The sequence below is a fragment of the Vipera berus genome (genome assembly GCF_964194415.1).
Source record: "Vipera berus genome assembly, chromosome: 6".
NCBI classification, from domain to species: Eukaryota; Metazoa; Chordata; class Lepidosauria; order Squamata; family Viperidae; genus Vipera; species Vipera berus.
Genome location: NC_138208.1, coordinates 49,575,156 through 49,591,394, shown reverse-complemented (window position 1 = coordinate 49,591,394; position 16,239 = coordinate 49,575,156). Strand labels below are relative to the sequence as shown.

The following is a 16,239-nucleotide window of genomic DNA, read 5'->3' as shown; positions in this document are numbered from 1 at the left end:
GACCGCTGCCTTGCGGTGTCGCGGCGGCTCGCACAGCCTTATCGCGCCCTTCTCTCCCCCCATCTCTCTCTCTCTCTCTCTCTCTCTCACACACACACACACACACACACACCGTTTACGCATTTCCCGATCTCTCTCCACCCCGTCCTCCTCTCTCTCCCTCCCCGTCCTCCCCGTAGCCCCTCCTTGTCCCCCCTCTCCGCTCCCGTTCTCAATCACCCTCCCGCCTGATGCTGGAGCCCGGCGTCATTTCAGCTTCAGCCGAGCAGCAGACATGGCGACGACGCTGACAGCGGTCCAGCCGCTCACCCTGGACCGAGGTAAGCGCTGCTGTGCCCGGCGCCGCGATCTGACGTCCTCCGCCTTTTCCCTCACTTTCCCCCCCACTTTTTCCGATGGCAGAGTCAGAGGCTGGTTTTGGGGCTGGAGGTGGTTTTAGTCTTCCCCGATCCAACCTCCAGAGCCTTCGTTACGTTGGGCTCCCCGGAGGCGATTTCCCGGAGGAGCAATATATTGCCCAGGCGGCGGCAACGTGTTGGGGTTTAACCGCTCCTGCCGTTTGCCCCGCGGTCAGTCCGCAGCGGCGAATAGACAGCCATCCGCCGAGTGGGACACGTTCTTGCGCCTCCATATCAGCCCGGAGGACTTGAGGCAACGAAGAGGGACCACCTTCAGGGTCGCGGTGGTGGACGAGAAAGGAAGGACGGGGAAACTTTTTTCCCCCCTCCGGAGCTGTGTGCCCGGGTGCCAGTTTGGAAGAGCAGGTTTAGCATCGCGGAGGGTCAGCAGCAAGATCAGATTTCCTAGAGATCTTGGAGTTAAAACATGGCAGGTTTCAAAGACAAGAGAATTGTCATTACAAATAAATACAGCCACCACACCATCACCCCTTCGGTTGGCAGTCAGTAATGTGGGGGGGACGCTTGTTCCAGGCATAAAAAAAGGGGGGACCATTGAGAAAGGACAGCATTTGTGGTTTGATCACTGTTTCACCCAGCAGAGCAAAAAGGGGTTTATTAATCTGATTTCCATCACTTTGACACTTGATTACTAAGGGCTAGCATCCCCTTGTATACTGCTGTTTTTAGCTGCTTTCTATTGATATGTTATCTCCTGTGGCGGAAATGCTAGGGATTATGTTTTGTTTCCTTTTTCATTCAATATATTAATCTGGGATGAGAAAAATTTCACAGATTTGCAAAACTAAAATTTGAGGCGCAGTCCTTATTGCGTGCCACTGATGCCAGTTCATTGCAAATGCCATGATGTAGATTCACACACATTATAAAACTATCAGAAGGTTTGCAGTCCGCATTTCTGAATGAAAGCAGAAGCCAGCAATTTGGCTGTAATTAAATCTTCACATACTTTTTTTAAAAAAAGAAAATGTTGATTGACAATTCCAAAAGATAATGAAATTGAGGGATAGATAGATAAACACCAGATTAAGTGGAGTAGAATGAAAGAAGAGCAGGTGGGAGATACAGAGGTGTGAAAAAGAAATTTCAGTGCAAATATAGAACTGCATTTGGAGGAAAACAAATTTTTCCCTAATTCAAACCAATTCTCTGTTTGGCCAAAGGAAACACCAGTTCTCTTAATGTAGAATATAGGAAAGAAAAACAGTTTATTTTATTTGCTTTTTGATACTACTTGCCACCTGTGTGTGACCCAGGAAGTAAGTTCCATTGACTTTGTTGGAACTCCTTTGTAATATGAGTAAGATTGCCACTTTAGTAAATCAATATTCAAGAGCCTTAAAATATTATTTTAATATCTAAATACAGTATAACTGAAGCTTCTTAGGAACTCTTAAAACTGTTCTTAATTTTTAAATAATTAAAATAAGTAATTAAAGAATTACAATAAATCCCCAAATTCCTGCTTTACCCTCAGTGTAAAATTCAAATTCTCAGTATAAGTTTGAATAGCTTGTTGGTGTGTAATGAAGAACCCTGGAATTTATATGTTGCCCAAGCTTACTTAAAATTCACTTCTGAAATGGGCAATTTATGACAGGTAATCCGAAGAGAAAAGAATATGAAGTGTTAGCAGTAGCAGTTTGTTGACAAAAAGGATGTCTGTTTCTACCAAATAGTTAGAAACTCAGTGTGTATGTAATCTGCAGTTTCATCCCAGTGAACTACTTTAAAGCAAGACAAATTATTTCTTAGCAAAAGGTTGAACAGATGGCAATCTATTAGGAAGCATTGTGGTGTTGCTATCACATACTATAGTCATTACACTATGCACTTCTAAATTTTATTTTAAAACTAGATAGAATTGAAATTAGTCCTGACTTTTTATTTGATATATTTAAATTGCAACTACAACTTTAGTGAGAATGTTAAAAAAGTGGTAAATAATCAACTACACAAAAGTGGAACAGAATAATTAACAAATACTAGGGAGGAAAAGAAATCCTTAGTTACATAAATTTATCACATCTTAATAGATGCTATATAGATCAGAATTCAATACTGATGTTATATTAAGCAATATTAATTACTTAATTTTAAGCTACTTAACGTTCCATATGACACTGAAGATAACTGTTCGTTAATAAATGTATTTGCATAATAAAATAATTATCACATAAGTGAAATGAAATGAAATCATATATATTTGAAAACAGCCATTAACAGTTTCTAGAGCAGCCATGCAAACTTTGCAAGATATATAGCCCTAATCATTTAAAAAGAAATTATTCTTCCCACTAGCACACATTGAAAGGCCCCTCTTTTCACGGTCCTAATAGGAAAGGTGGAAAACAGAACTTTTCTGAAGAATATCCAGGATAGCAAATTCCCCATATGAATTCAACTGAATCTTTTCCTTGTAAATGTTATTAATGTTAATACTGTCAGCAGCCTTGGTACTCAGTAAATCATCTACATTTATGGATGTCTGTTTCTACCATATAGTTCTTATGGGCTTCCCAGGGAAAAGTTACGTTCTAATTTACATCCAGCACAGTACAAACCATTCCTCCAATGCACTTACGGTGATGCTTGTGTTTGAAAAACAAAACTAACAGGGAACTATCTAACATAAAAGAAATAGAAAATAGAAAATGCTGCTCCTCAAAGTAAATAATATCAAGTAAAGTGGAAGAGGTAGAGGAAAAGAATTTGCAGAACTTATTTAGAGAGGTAGCATTTTGATTGCAGTTAAAGAGGAGAATTTCTAGGAAACCTAGCTCTACATTGTTTGTCCTCACTCTTTCACTCTTCCTGTCCCTTCTACTCATAGATATACACAGAAGAATCCCACTCAAGCAGTGTTTTGCCTATGTTAACTACATTTCAGTAGTGGTAGCATCTGATCAATTTTGTCTCGCCTGAAATGCTAAACAAAATGGTATCTTGTTTGTTCCTGGATAGGAGACAAACAGGGAATGCTGGGGTCCATACTAGACTTCTAAGTCTAAAAAGTATCCCAGAAGAAGACAGTAGAAAACCATCTTATGTACTGCAATCCCGCTCCACCCCCAATGTGGATGTATTCATGAGGTTACCAAGAGTTGAGTATGACTCAAACCAGATAGGTACATGGAAATAAGGTTTAAGTAGAATAACATAAGCCCATTGCGAAAGAGCCCATGGGTTTCACTATATCCCCCAAGCTCTTAAGAAAAAATAAGAACAGTGAATGTTGCACTGACAACCTATAGCACTGAACCAGGCTAATCAGAATTACAGATACTGGGGCAACTGATAGATCAGACATGTCAAACTCGTGACGTCATGTGACATCACGCGACGTATCAGAACTTTTTTCCCATTGCCGGCAATGGGGTGGGCGGGGTTTCCTTGTGATGTGTCCAGCCTGCAGGCCGGCAGTTTAACACCCCTGATAGATAAATGATTGCCTCTTCCAAATGATTTTCTTTCTTTTTTAACTAGTTCACTTTCCTTGGTTGATTATCAATAACTTCTGACAATATTCCCTATAGATATGTCAATGTTTCAACCCTTTTATCATCTATTTATGTAAATCAATTGCAAGATTTTTCATACAAACATTAACCAAGGGAGTGTAAGAATTACTGGAAACCATACAAAATGAGAAGTTTTAGGCTGTAGTTAGTTTACAATGCCCATGATTTAGCTTAGTGAAAGTTCTTAGATTTTGCTTAAAAGTTAGCAAAAGCTATGTTCCCATGAATTGTTATAATATATGGGATGCTGAAGTATGTGGTAAATGGAATCTCTTTCTTTTTGCCACAAAATATTTTACAGCAATCAACCGTTATTTAGATCTCATTTATGGAAATAATGTTCTTGCCTTGTATCATCTCTTCCATTTTTTAAATGATCATTCACTGTCATAGATTTATTAGAAGAAGATGCAAGACTTTACCATAAATGTAGAGAACATCTATATTAAAAAATCTGGACTAAAGAACTCAGTTACCATGCCCCTGAAAAAAACCCACATGACCACCAAAATCTACTTCTCCTCCCATATCATAATGAATCCCACTAAAATAGTAATACTGGTTTAAGATTATGATGATATAACACAGTCACTTTGTCACTGGAAGCTTTTCTTTTGTAAGGAATGTAGTAAGGCCCTTGTCCTTCTTTACAGCTGCAGCTTCATAAGATTGCATTGTAAAGCTTTTGAATTCTATTTTTCCTTATCTGTGATAAGATAAATCTATACTGCCTTTTTTCCATTAATGTTGTTGTTAGCTGCGAAGTCGTGTCTGACCCATCACGACCCCATGGACAACGTTCCTCCAGGCCTTCCTGTCCTCTACCATCTTCTGGAGTCCATTTAAGCTCACGCCTACTGCTTCAGTGACTCCATCCAGCCACCTCATTCTCTGTCGTCCCCTTCTTCTCTTGCCCTCAATCTTTCCCAGCATTAGGCTTTTCTCAGTGAGTCCTTCCTTCTCATTAGGTGGCCAAAGTATTTGAGTTTCAACTTCAGGATCTGGCCTTCTAAAGAGCAGTCAGGGTTGATCTCCTCTAGGACTGACCGATTTGATCGCCTTGCAGTCAAAGGGACTCGTAGGAGTCTTCTCCAGCACCATAGTTCAAACGCCTCAATTCTTTGGCGCTCAGCATTTCTTATGGTCCAAATTTCACAGCCATACATTGCAACTGGGAAGACCATAGTCTTGACTATACGCACTTTTGCTGACAGGGTGATGTCTCTGCTTTATAGTGTGCTGTCTAGATTTGCCATGGCTTTCCTCCCCAGGAGCAAGCGTCTTTTAATTTCTTGGCTGCAGTCCCAATCTGCAGTGATCTTGGAGCCCAGGAAAACAAAATCTGTCACGACCTCCATTTCTTCCCCATCTATTTGCCAAGATTTGAGAGGGCCAGATGCCATGATCTTGGTTTTCTTAATGTTAAGTTTCAAGCCAACTTTTGCACTCTCCTTCTCCACCCGCAACAAGAGGCTCTTTAGTTTCTCTTCACTTTCTGCCATTAGACTGTTATCTGCATATCTTAGGTTGTTGATATGTCTCCCGGCAATCTTAATTCTAACTTTTGATTCATCTAGCCCTGTCTTTCTCTAGATGTGCTTTGTATAAAAGTTAAATAGGCAGGTTGACAGTATACAGCCTTGCCGGACTCCTTTCCCAATTTTGAACCAATCAGTGGTTCCGTGTCCAGTTCTCACTGTTGCTTCTTGACCCGCATATAGGTTTCTCAAGAGACAAATGAGATGATCTGGTACTCTCATCTCTTTAAGAACTTGCCACAGTTTGTTGTGATCCACACAATCAAAGGCTTTAGCATAGTCAATGAAGCAGAAGTAGATGTTTCTCTAAAACTTCCTAGCCTTCTCCATGATCCAGCATATGTTGGCAATTTGATCTCTAGTTCCTCTGCCTCTTTGAAATCCTGCCTGTACTTCTGGTAGTTCTCGATCCACATACTGCTGGAGTCGAGCTTCTAGGATTTTAAGCATAACTTTACTAGCATGTGAAATGAGTGCAAAGGTGTGATAGTTTGAACAATCTTTGGCACTGCCTTTGTTTGGAATTGGAATGTAAACTGATCTTTTCCAATCCTGTTGCCACTGTTGAGTTTTCCAAATTTGCTGGCAAATTGAGTGTAGCACTTTTACTGCATCGTCTTTTAAGATTTTGAATAGCTCAGCTGGAATACTGTCACCTCCACTAGCTTTGTTGTTGTTCAGCTTTCCTAAGGCCCACTTCACTTCACATTCTAGGATGTCTGGCTCAAGTTCAGTGACCATCTCATCGTGGTTATCAGGGACGTTAATAGAGACCTTTATATATGTTATCCAAAATTTGCATTAAATTATTTCAAACCTAGAGTACTTTTCACTGGTTGGTTAAGTTGAATCTCAAGCACATGAGCTTCTTTCTGTAATTCTTGTCAGCACATAGCTTCTTAAAACAGCACAAAATGACTTACTCCTTTATTATGTAAAATATATTTCCAAAATAATGGAAGAGTTAATCACTTTACAGTTTAATCCAAGAAGCTTTATCATTTAGTCTGCACAGACCTATTCTGGCAGAGCTGGGAACGTGCAGCATACAATTAACTAGAAGATTGAATTATGGATCTTTCAGGGTTTAAGGGATTTGGAATACATAAGATCATCTGACATATAGTGGGTAAAACTGAATGATAGAATATAAAAAGCATTAACTATAGAAAGAAGCTTTGTGTATGGAAAATAGCAAACATGTAAGTAGGCACAATCCAGCTACCAAAGTCATTGAGTATCAATATATCAAGTCCAAATTACTTATGTAGAATCAGTGAAATAAGTGATAATTTAAACATGACTATCAGCCCCATTGATTTAAATGGGTTTGCTCTAAGCATGACTAATTCTGGAACCATTCCAAATATGGTGTAACTTAATGTCTTAAAATATATGTATAGGTACCATTAATTTGACAGTACCACTGATTTATTGGGAGATTCTAGGCATACTATATTCTATACTATGAAGAAAGCCTTATAAAAATAACTACTTTTCATTTACAATTAAGTGCAGCCATGTACAGAATATTATGGCCTCATAAATGCAATCTGAAACTGAACTTTCAAATAGCTGTTAAGATGTAGTGTGAATGGGAAAGGGGAGGAGAAAAAGAATGTGGCTAAGTGGAAATTAGACAATGCAGAGAAATTAATGTAATGATAGTTGCTTTGAAAAATATATATTTGTTCATTAAAATATGTCTATCAGCTTTAAGTTACATAAATGAAAACACTGAAAATTTCATGCATCCACTTTGTTGCTTGGAAAAGCAATGCCAGCAAATTACAGATATTGTATCTTGTTTTAAACTTATTTCCTTTTTCGTATAAAGAGCACAGATCCATATTGCTGCTGCTATACTTATCATCATGTTGTCCATTAATTTTTAATCAAACGTATAACTTGTACAAAAGACAAGTGATAAACCGAAATGAATTTAATTGTAAACCATATAGACATGAATACATGGGAGTATGACAGTGGAATTTGTAAAAACTCTTTTTTTCTTCTATGGCTTCTCAGACCAAATCCAAAGAGGGAGGATGGAGTGCTTGAGAACAGCAATGGTTATTTTCCTCCATTGCTTTAATGAAGCAGATGAACATTTTGAGTGATATTGCACAACATCATTACTGATTAGATTTATCCAATATCTTTTAGAAATAAACAGACAGCTGAGAGCTTACAACCAGAATGAACGAAGAGGGGATCAAACAAGGACAGGGTTGTTGTTGTTTTTTCGTTTGCAAGTAATCTGCTGAATGATGGAGTTGATCTGTTAAGTTCTAGAGAGTGTTACAGTATTTGGTTTCTTGATCAGTTTAGTGTTTTATATCTGAATATGTGTGTTTGCTTATTTGCAAACACAAACCATACATCTGGTATTAAGGGCAAGGGCAGCTTCTGCAGAATGGGGGAACTGTATTTCCCACCTAACAGCTCAGACTCAGCCAAGACATTTTAGAAACAGGACAGGTAGTTGAGAGTGTTCAAACAATTTTGTAAGGCATCTAGCATGGGAGGTTCATGTGATTCACAGATCCTGCTGAAAATATGAACCATATCTAGCATGTGTTGGAAATAATTTCAAGGCTCATAAAGCTAACTGATCATTATTCATTCCTGCTCAGCATATGAGGTCAAACAATCCATAGGATAATAAGCAAGTATGAAGTCCTGAATAGGAGGATGAAGGTTTTGGAGGGCAAATAGTTCATCTCTCAATCTTTTCATTCATCTTTCCCTTGATATTCAAAAAATGAGAAGCAAAAGCAGAATCCTGGAAAAGAAACATTGACTAAGAAGATTCAAGAAAGATTTGGACTTCTAAACTTCCCTGCATAAGTAGGGAAGGACCTTGTAAACCTTAACCAGTAGGGCTTTCAATTAAATGGGATGGGGAAAAAAGAGACACCGATTCAGGTACATAAAGATTGTACATAATAGTGGAGGTACAAGGCAGAAAATGTTACTTAGAAATCCCAAAGATAGGACATCAGGGAGACCAGTAGAGGGTGACATCCCTCATCTCCATTATCTATTAAGCAGTGAACATAGTGGCAAACAGGGAGAACTAAAATCCTACATAGTAATACAAATAGAACTTGATAGGCACCTTGATAGGCAAAAATATAGAGGGAGTAGGGTTACGACTGTAGTGTTTGTGGAAAACAAATATTATCCAAATATTCAAAAATGCAAACCAGGATTATCCAGAACGACAGACCAGTTAATTCTAGAGGAGATTTTTAAGCACTACGTCTTCGAAACAGAAAAGAGTAAAAAGAATGCCATCATCACAAGGAACTAACATGGGATTCTCAGTAAGAAGCCATGATAGTCTACCCTTATTTATTTTTATACAATGACAGGATTAATAGATCACAGGAATACTGTACTATGGATGTAGTGTATTTTGATGTCAGTAAAATATTTGACAAATCCTAAATATAGAGTACAACTACTGTAGACAAGTGTATGTGAACTAGCTACAAGTAAAGGCATCCAAATAATGGCCATAAGGGAAGGAAATATCAAGTAACCACCCTGGATTCCCTCTTCATCCCAGTACTCTTTAGCATCTTTCAATTAACCAAGGATGAAAGAAAAAGGATGCTTATTAAATGTGTAGGTGATTAGCTAATATTTTAAAAATATTTAAAAATCACAATTCAGAATAATCTTGACATACTTGAAAGACTGTAACGCACCACACTGAATGAAATATATCCCATCATTCAAGTATGACAACTCACTTTTCACACTGAATAAATTCCCTGATTTTGTTTCCTATGGGCAAGTGAAGATTATAGTTATGATGGCCTTGAGTTAGATTTTGAGAATCTTAGGATTTTGAAGATTATCAGCACAGAATTAACTCATTATCTAGGTAAGCAACTGTAGGAAAAACAAAATTGTAGAATTGAACTGTATCATAATGTCAAAAAGTTAAATTAATTCTGGATGGTAAAAAGTCACTATATGTTACACTCTATGCTATTTTACCTGAAACCATCTCTCTCCCTCTCCCTCCCTCCTTCATTTGTATCTGTTCAGATATTGCCAGAGCAATTGAACTACTAGAGAAACTTCAAGAATCAAGAGAATTACCAGGACACAAGTTACAGTCCCTTAAAAAAGTACTGCAGAGTGAGTTTTGTACAGCTATCAGAGAGGTAATAAATTTTTGGCAAAACATTTTCTTTGTGGGGGGAGAGGGATGGAAAGTACTATTACTGCTTTTAATGCAGATAGAGTGAACACACCTTTGAAAAGACCTCTGTATCATGCCAATAAATAAATATTGCTGTATGGAGTTTCTGTAAATCATTGGCATTTGTTCACAATCAATGCTGCAATAATAAAAATAAAATTTTGCATAAAAATACATAAGGTCTGCATAAGGTCTGCATTACATCACACATGAAGTGCAGGCAGAGGAATTATGAGAACAATCCAATGAATTTATGTAACAATTATTAGTTTCTTGCTACATTCTTATTGTTCTAGCATGCTGGCAAGTTCACAGAGCCTATAGTGTTTGTTGGAGTTAGTACTTTAATGATGGCGAGAGAGTTAAACAGGGAAGTCAACCCAATTAAATAATCCTCTAGCCCAGGGGTCGGCAACCTAAAAAAGTAAAAGAGCCACCGGGAACCGGTTCCATCACAAATTAAAAAAACTGGGAGCCGCGTGCGTGTGTCCATGCACGCGCAAAAAACGTTTTGCGCATGCACAAAACGGTTTTTTGCGCATGCGCAGACGCACGCGGTCGCCATTTTTTTAAAAAGTCAGATGGAACCGGTTCCCGGTTGCCCGACGGTGACGGCCCGTCTGCAAAGCTGCCGCTTTCGGCAGCTTTGCAGACGGGCCGCGGCAGCTTCATCAAAGAACGACGCTGCGGCCCGTTCGTGCGGAGGTACGCGCGCACCTCTCCAAAGGTTTGGGGAGGTGCGCGCGCAGCTCCGCCCATTCAGGGAGGTGCGCGCGCACCTCTTGGAACGGGCCGCGGCGTCGCTCTTTCAGGAAGCTGCCGTGGCCCATCTGCAAAGCTGCCGCTTTCGGCAGCTTTGCAGACGGGCCGCGGCAGCTTCCTCAAAGAACGACACCGCGGCCCGTTTGCGCGGAGGTACGCGCGCACCTCTCCAAAGGTTTGGGGAGGTGCGCGCGCAGCTCCGCCCATTCGGGGAGGTGCGCGCGCACCTCTCAGAACGGGCCGCGGCGTCGCTCTTTCAGGAAGCTGCCGTGGCCCATCTGCAAAGCTGCCGCTTTTGGCAGCTTTGCAGACGGGCCGCGGCAGCTTCCTCAAAGAACGACGCCGCGGCCCGTTCGTGCGGAGGTACGCGCGCACCTCTCCAAAGGTTTGGGGAGGTGCGCGTGCAGCTCCGCCCATTCGGGGAGGTGCGCGCGCACCTCTCCAAACGGGCGGTGCCACTCTCCATTTGGAGAGGTGCGCGCGCACCACTGCCCGTTCGAAGAGGTGCGCGCGCACGGGGCGGCTGGGAGCCGCAGGAGACGGCTCAAAGAGCCGCATGCGGCTCCGGAGCCGCGGGTTGCCGACCCGTGCTCTAGCCATTGCCTCAATATCAAGGCAGGCACACAGTGAGAACATTAGAGCTTGCAGATCAGTGATGGCTACACCACTGGACTGATATGCCCAGAAAAATCTGGTCATCAATGTAAGCTTAAATACATTTACTAGGAAATAGAACCTATTAAGTCCAAGGGTCTTTATTCAATTACAACCCATAAAAATTTGGTATGTAAATTTATAATGTTTCCTATGAAAATATAAGTTTGATTGTAGCCCTTCCTTATTTTTAAACAATGCTGATATATTTTACTACATATAGGCACTTTCTTTTATTTTTTCAAAATAATAAAAACTGAATTTTTTAACTAAATAATTACGGCTTTACTAATTTACTAACTTGTAGTCAGTGGCAAAACGTTAAGGTTTCAGTGATTCACATGCTCATTAGAAAATATTTTTCCCCTTTCACTTAAAGTTAGTGAACCAAGGCAAATACAATATATAGATTGAAACAGTATTCTCAATTTTAAAACCTCTTGAATGCTTGGAAAATGTAGAATTGGTAACACAGAGTCCTGGGCTTTTTTCAAACTTTTTAACAATCACAAGTAGCATCCATGGAAATTCAAATAAACATCTTAAAACAAGTTATATTCCATATATCTTATGAAATGTCATTGCTCTTGCTTGGTTGAAAACCTACAATATCACATGGTGAAATTTCAAACCTCTTGTATAATTTTGTGGTTTTTATGAGACTTTGACATTGCTCTGTGTTTGTTTATCTTTGGTCCATAGTACATAGAAGAATTATTGAACTCTAATATAAATAATACTATTCAATGCTTTAGAGCAGATAACATAATAAAGCCCTTAATTGAATCAAATGAATACTTCTGATTATATAGTTTGTTATTCATATCAGAAAACATTAATACCACAATGACGTTGCATAAATATATTATTTATATGTGGAAAAATAGCAGCTAACATATAGCAAAACTGAGGAAATCAGAAAATTACCTAAATTAATATTCACTATTGGTTGAATGAACTAAAAGCTATTTAGCCAGAGCTTGACAATTAGTTGTTCTTTACAGGCTGCTGATTTTTTTCTTCCCTATAAGGAATAAAACAATCTAAAAGCATCTTTGTAGAACACTTGTTTTTCTCCCCCACTTTGTCTTTATAGAACTACTGCAAAAAAATGGGGATACATTTTCTCTTTTCCCCTTTCCTTCAATCTGTTTAACTTTTGAAACCCATTTCTCTAAAGTTGGTGGGAAGGGAAATCTTAATGCCCACTCCAGAAATTGATCAATTTCTAATTTCCCCTTGTTTAGGGAACAAGAAAGTTTGGGATTCTACAGATTTAAGGAATTCCTCAGTAGCACCCAGTCTACCCACCAGCAGAATCCATTTTTGCTGGTGGAATAGCATTACTATTCTATTCTATGGCAACAACAAGTAAGCTTTTGGTGACTAGCAGCTGAAGGAATAGATGACTGCGGGTGCCGTGATATTGCTGCAATGGACAGTCTGGATTTTCCAATAGGCATTATTCGTTTGAAGGAAGGAAATTTAAATTAGTTTGGACTAGCTTTGTATTACACATAGTTTTTCAGTTGATGCTGCCTACAAGAATTCCTGGGAATTCTCATGATAAGTGCATATAGTTTATGAGCTATTTAGAACATTGTACACTCTGGCAAAGACCCACGACATATACAATTGCATTCTGAGAAATTTATATATTGAAATAATATACCAGCACACACAATATTTTTCTTTGCTCTTAGCTTTCTGATATTCATAGAATAAAGATAACTTGCTCACAGTTGAAAAAACACTTAAAAATCTAGAAATATGCCTAGATTATCAGTTTATGGTCATAACTGATTAATTAAATCATTAATTAAATCATTACTTGGAAGCTCACTTCAGTGCAGTAAATGGTGAGAGTTTGCACTCTGTTTAGAAAAGAAATTATTTTTTTAAAAAAAAACCTGAATCCACTTTGATCAACATTTTATCCTCAGCCATCACAAAGTGTACATAATATGCTTGACAGATTTCTGAACCCCAAAATTATAATTGATTCTCTCATCTTTATTCCAGACATATGGTATCATAACATCAGGCAACAGATGGACATCCACAAGTGAAATACATGTTATGAGTAACATTGGAGACTGTCCAAAAATGAGTTTCTTTTTTTTATGTGATTTCTAAGTAAAATTCTTCTTCTAAACTCTTTGGTCTCCAGAGCAACTACAAGAACAGCATGGAACCTTATTTTTTTTCTTTCTCACTTTTCCTTTCCTGATTTTTTTCTTTCTCTACCTTTCCTGAATTAGTTACATTATTTTTTTTCTTCCATTAATATATCTCATCTAAGTATTTGTTTAAAAAGATAACAAACACCCTAACTACTGCTAACATTTTCTTCATTTTTTAATCTTGAAAATGTTTCTGATTATCACAGGTATCTACCACAGTTATCAAACACCATCACAGTTTCTTTTCTTACTCTTTTAATTTTGAAGTAAAAAAAGTAGAGAACCAAAGTTTAAATTCACATTCAGGAAATGATATGTCTGTGAGGGAAAATCAATATACAGATTGAACTCTTGCCTAGAAAGGATTGATTACTTAGAAAGGATTGATTCCTCGCACGAATAGCATGGTTGCCCAAATCTACACTCATTTCATTATACTTCATTATACTTTGTACATTTCCTGTACAAAGCTGTTTTCTGCTAATCTTCTTAAGTTGTGATACATTAGCATTTATTTAGTTTTCTTTAGAAGTTTACCTTCACATTTTGCTTCCATGATTAGAAAATTTAGATCCCATATGTGAATGCCAGCCTGTGGCCCATGGCTGTTTCCAGTCTAATTCTCTGTTCATTTTCATGGCCTCCCTTTTTTCCCTGATATCTCTCCCGTTTCTGTCTTGAATCTATATCAATTTGGGGGCAAAGGAAGATTGCCCAAATCAAAAAGTTCAAGAAGGAAAAGGGCACAGCAGTAAGAAATCAACATTTGAATTTAAATTCATTCATTCAATCATGCTTTGTACAATCTTTCCCTTTTAATATTTGATAATGATGGTACCTGATTTTCTCCACCTGAGCAAATTTCTACTCAATTTATCTTTGCATATCAAAGTACTGTGTTATACTAATCAAATTTTGTAGATTCCTTTGTAATCATGTTTTCCTGACAAGAATTTGCTGTTAGAATTGTGGACTTGCTAAATATATTTGTAATTGAATGGTATAGTAAAAATGTCCCAAAAGTTATATTTTAACTTTCTCTTTTCTTCACAGAAATTTAAAGAAATTGGTTAAAAACCGTAAGATTACAATACTTGCATTGCTCTTTTTTAAAATAATAATAATAATAATAACAACAACAGCAACAACAGCATTAGCTCATATCTTGGCCTTTAAGCTATAACTCTGAACTGAATCTTTAGTCTGACTATAATTTGATAACTCAAGGGTCATTTTCCTATATACTACACAGCACCTTTGTGACTGTACTTGTTGATCAAGGGGAGATAAAATAAAAATAGGCTGAACATGCTCTGTAGAGATAGAGATTTAGCTAATAATTACTCTACAAATTCATACCGGTGATAAGATGAAGTGACATATAAGTTGAACATGAGCTTGAATTTTTAGGGCTGACCATAATCACATAACATTTTGGCCTTCTTCAAATTTTTGGCTTTTCCTCCCAAACAAAATAGACACTTTTTTGTTCTAATTATAAATACAGGCTAGGAAACGTATGTGCAATATAGATGACAATCAGAATACAGATGACAATCAAAATCATTATAAAAAATAGTTTTTCCCTAAAGCCAAGTGAGCAAGGGGATATTCTTTTCTTTCACTATCAGCATCTCCTGACTTGTGCTTCCACAAAGCCCTGGATAGCATGAATCAGAACTTTTAAGAATAATTTTGTTTTCATGCATCAGTTTCATGAAATCAGTTGCAATCTCAAATTATTTGAGTTGGCTAGGCAACCCAAGACTTACTGAAGCAAATTCTCTGCTAAGCATATTTATGGTAATATTTTGTATTATTTATGGTTATTACATTCTGATATTCTGGTCCAAAAAGTATAAAACAGCTGTTATAATTATATTTTTCATGTTGTTGGCACTCATGGCATAAATCTAATGCCCCAGAATGTAGTGTTACATCATATAATTGACACTGAGTCAGAGCACTGTTCTCCATAGGACAATTGCAAACAAAAAGTTCTTATCATGAGAATGTGGATATGCTCATTCAGAATTGTAAATATATGGTAATGTTTATTATGATGGAATGCCAAACAGACCTTAGGAGGGACAACAAGACTGTTAAAAGAGGAAACAGGTCTCTTAAAAAAGAGATTCATGAGTTCAGATGAGGGAGGAAACTGTAAGAAATTGACTCAGTGTAACTCCTTAATTATACCAGATATAAGCTGAGCTGGAGAATTGCTCTGGCAGGTTTTCAAGATTGTGTACATTACCCTACTAGCAATAAATATTTTTCCAGAAATCCAAATGGTTTTTCTTTTCTGCTTTGCCAGTTTCACAGCTGACAATTATTAATCATTAATGACACAGCAATTGTTATCTTTTAAGCAGTGTTTTTTTTAAAGTGCCAGAACTCACACACATCATACAACCTCCCTTACCTACCCTACAAGGTTTACCTTTGTAGTTTTTTTAAAAAAAACCTTCAATTTTTAGTGTATCTAAAAGACTAGGAGTTTGTTCAAGGTAAGTTAATACTATTAATGTTACTTTGCACTGTGTGGCTTTAAATTACAAGAAGGCATTTTATTAATCTTTTGGGACATTTACCACTGGCATAACCATTTAGTTTAATGAGTGGAAATGTCAGCTTTCTTTGTGGAATGAAATTGGCTCAATAAAACAAAATTTGGTTGCTTGTAAAAGATTGAATTATTTTTAAGAAGTTGTCAAACAAGATGGAAAAATTTACATTTGGAGTTTAATATGGATATTGACTTGAAACAAATTAAAGTTGAAACTTTGTCATTGAACAGATTACTTTTAATTTACCTTTAAGTTAAACCCAATTTAATAAATAGATCAGATTAAACCTCATACTGTAGGTCTACCTTTACATCTGACCAATACATAATTAATATATTTATTTATTTATTTATTTTAATTCCATTTATATCCC

At 37.6% G+C, this 16,239-nt stretch overlaps 1 protein-coding gene across 1 annotated transcript in view; it reads left to right on the top strand.

Annotated features, from left to right (window-relative positions):
* The first annotated feature begins 240 nt into the window (after positions 1-240).
* The window catches only part of LIN7A (lin-7 homolog A, crumbs cell polarity complex component), a 30,946-nt gene continuing 14,947 nt past the window's right edge, over positions 241-16,239 (top strand). Inside the window, exons 1-2 of the mRNA XM_081330299.1 lie at positions 241-320; positions 9,541-9,659. Coding sequence (XP_081186425.1) covers positions 275-320; positions 9,541-9,659 — 165 coding nt within the window. The 5' untranslated portion in view covers positions 241-274. The remainder of the gene's footprint in view (positions 321-9,540; positions 9,660-16,239) is intronic.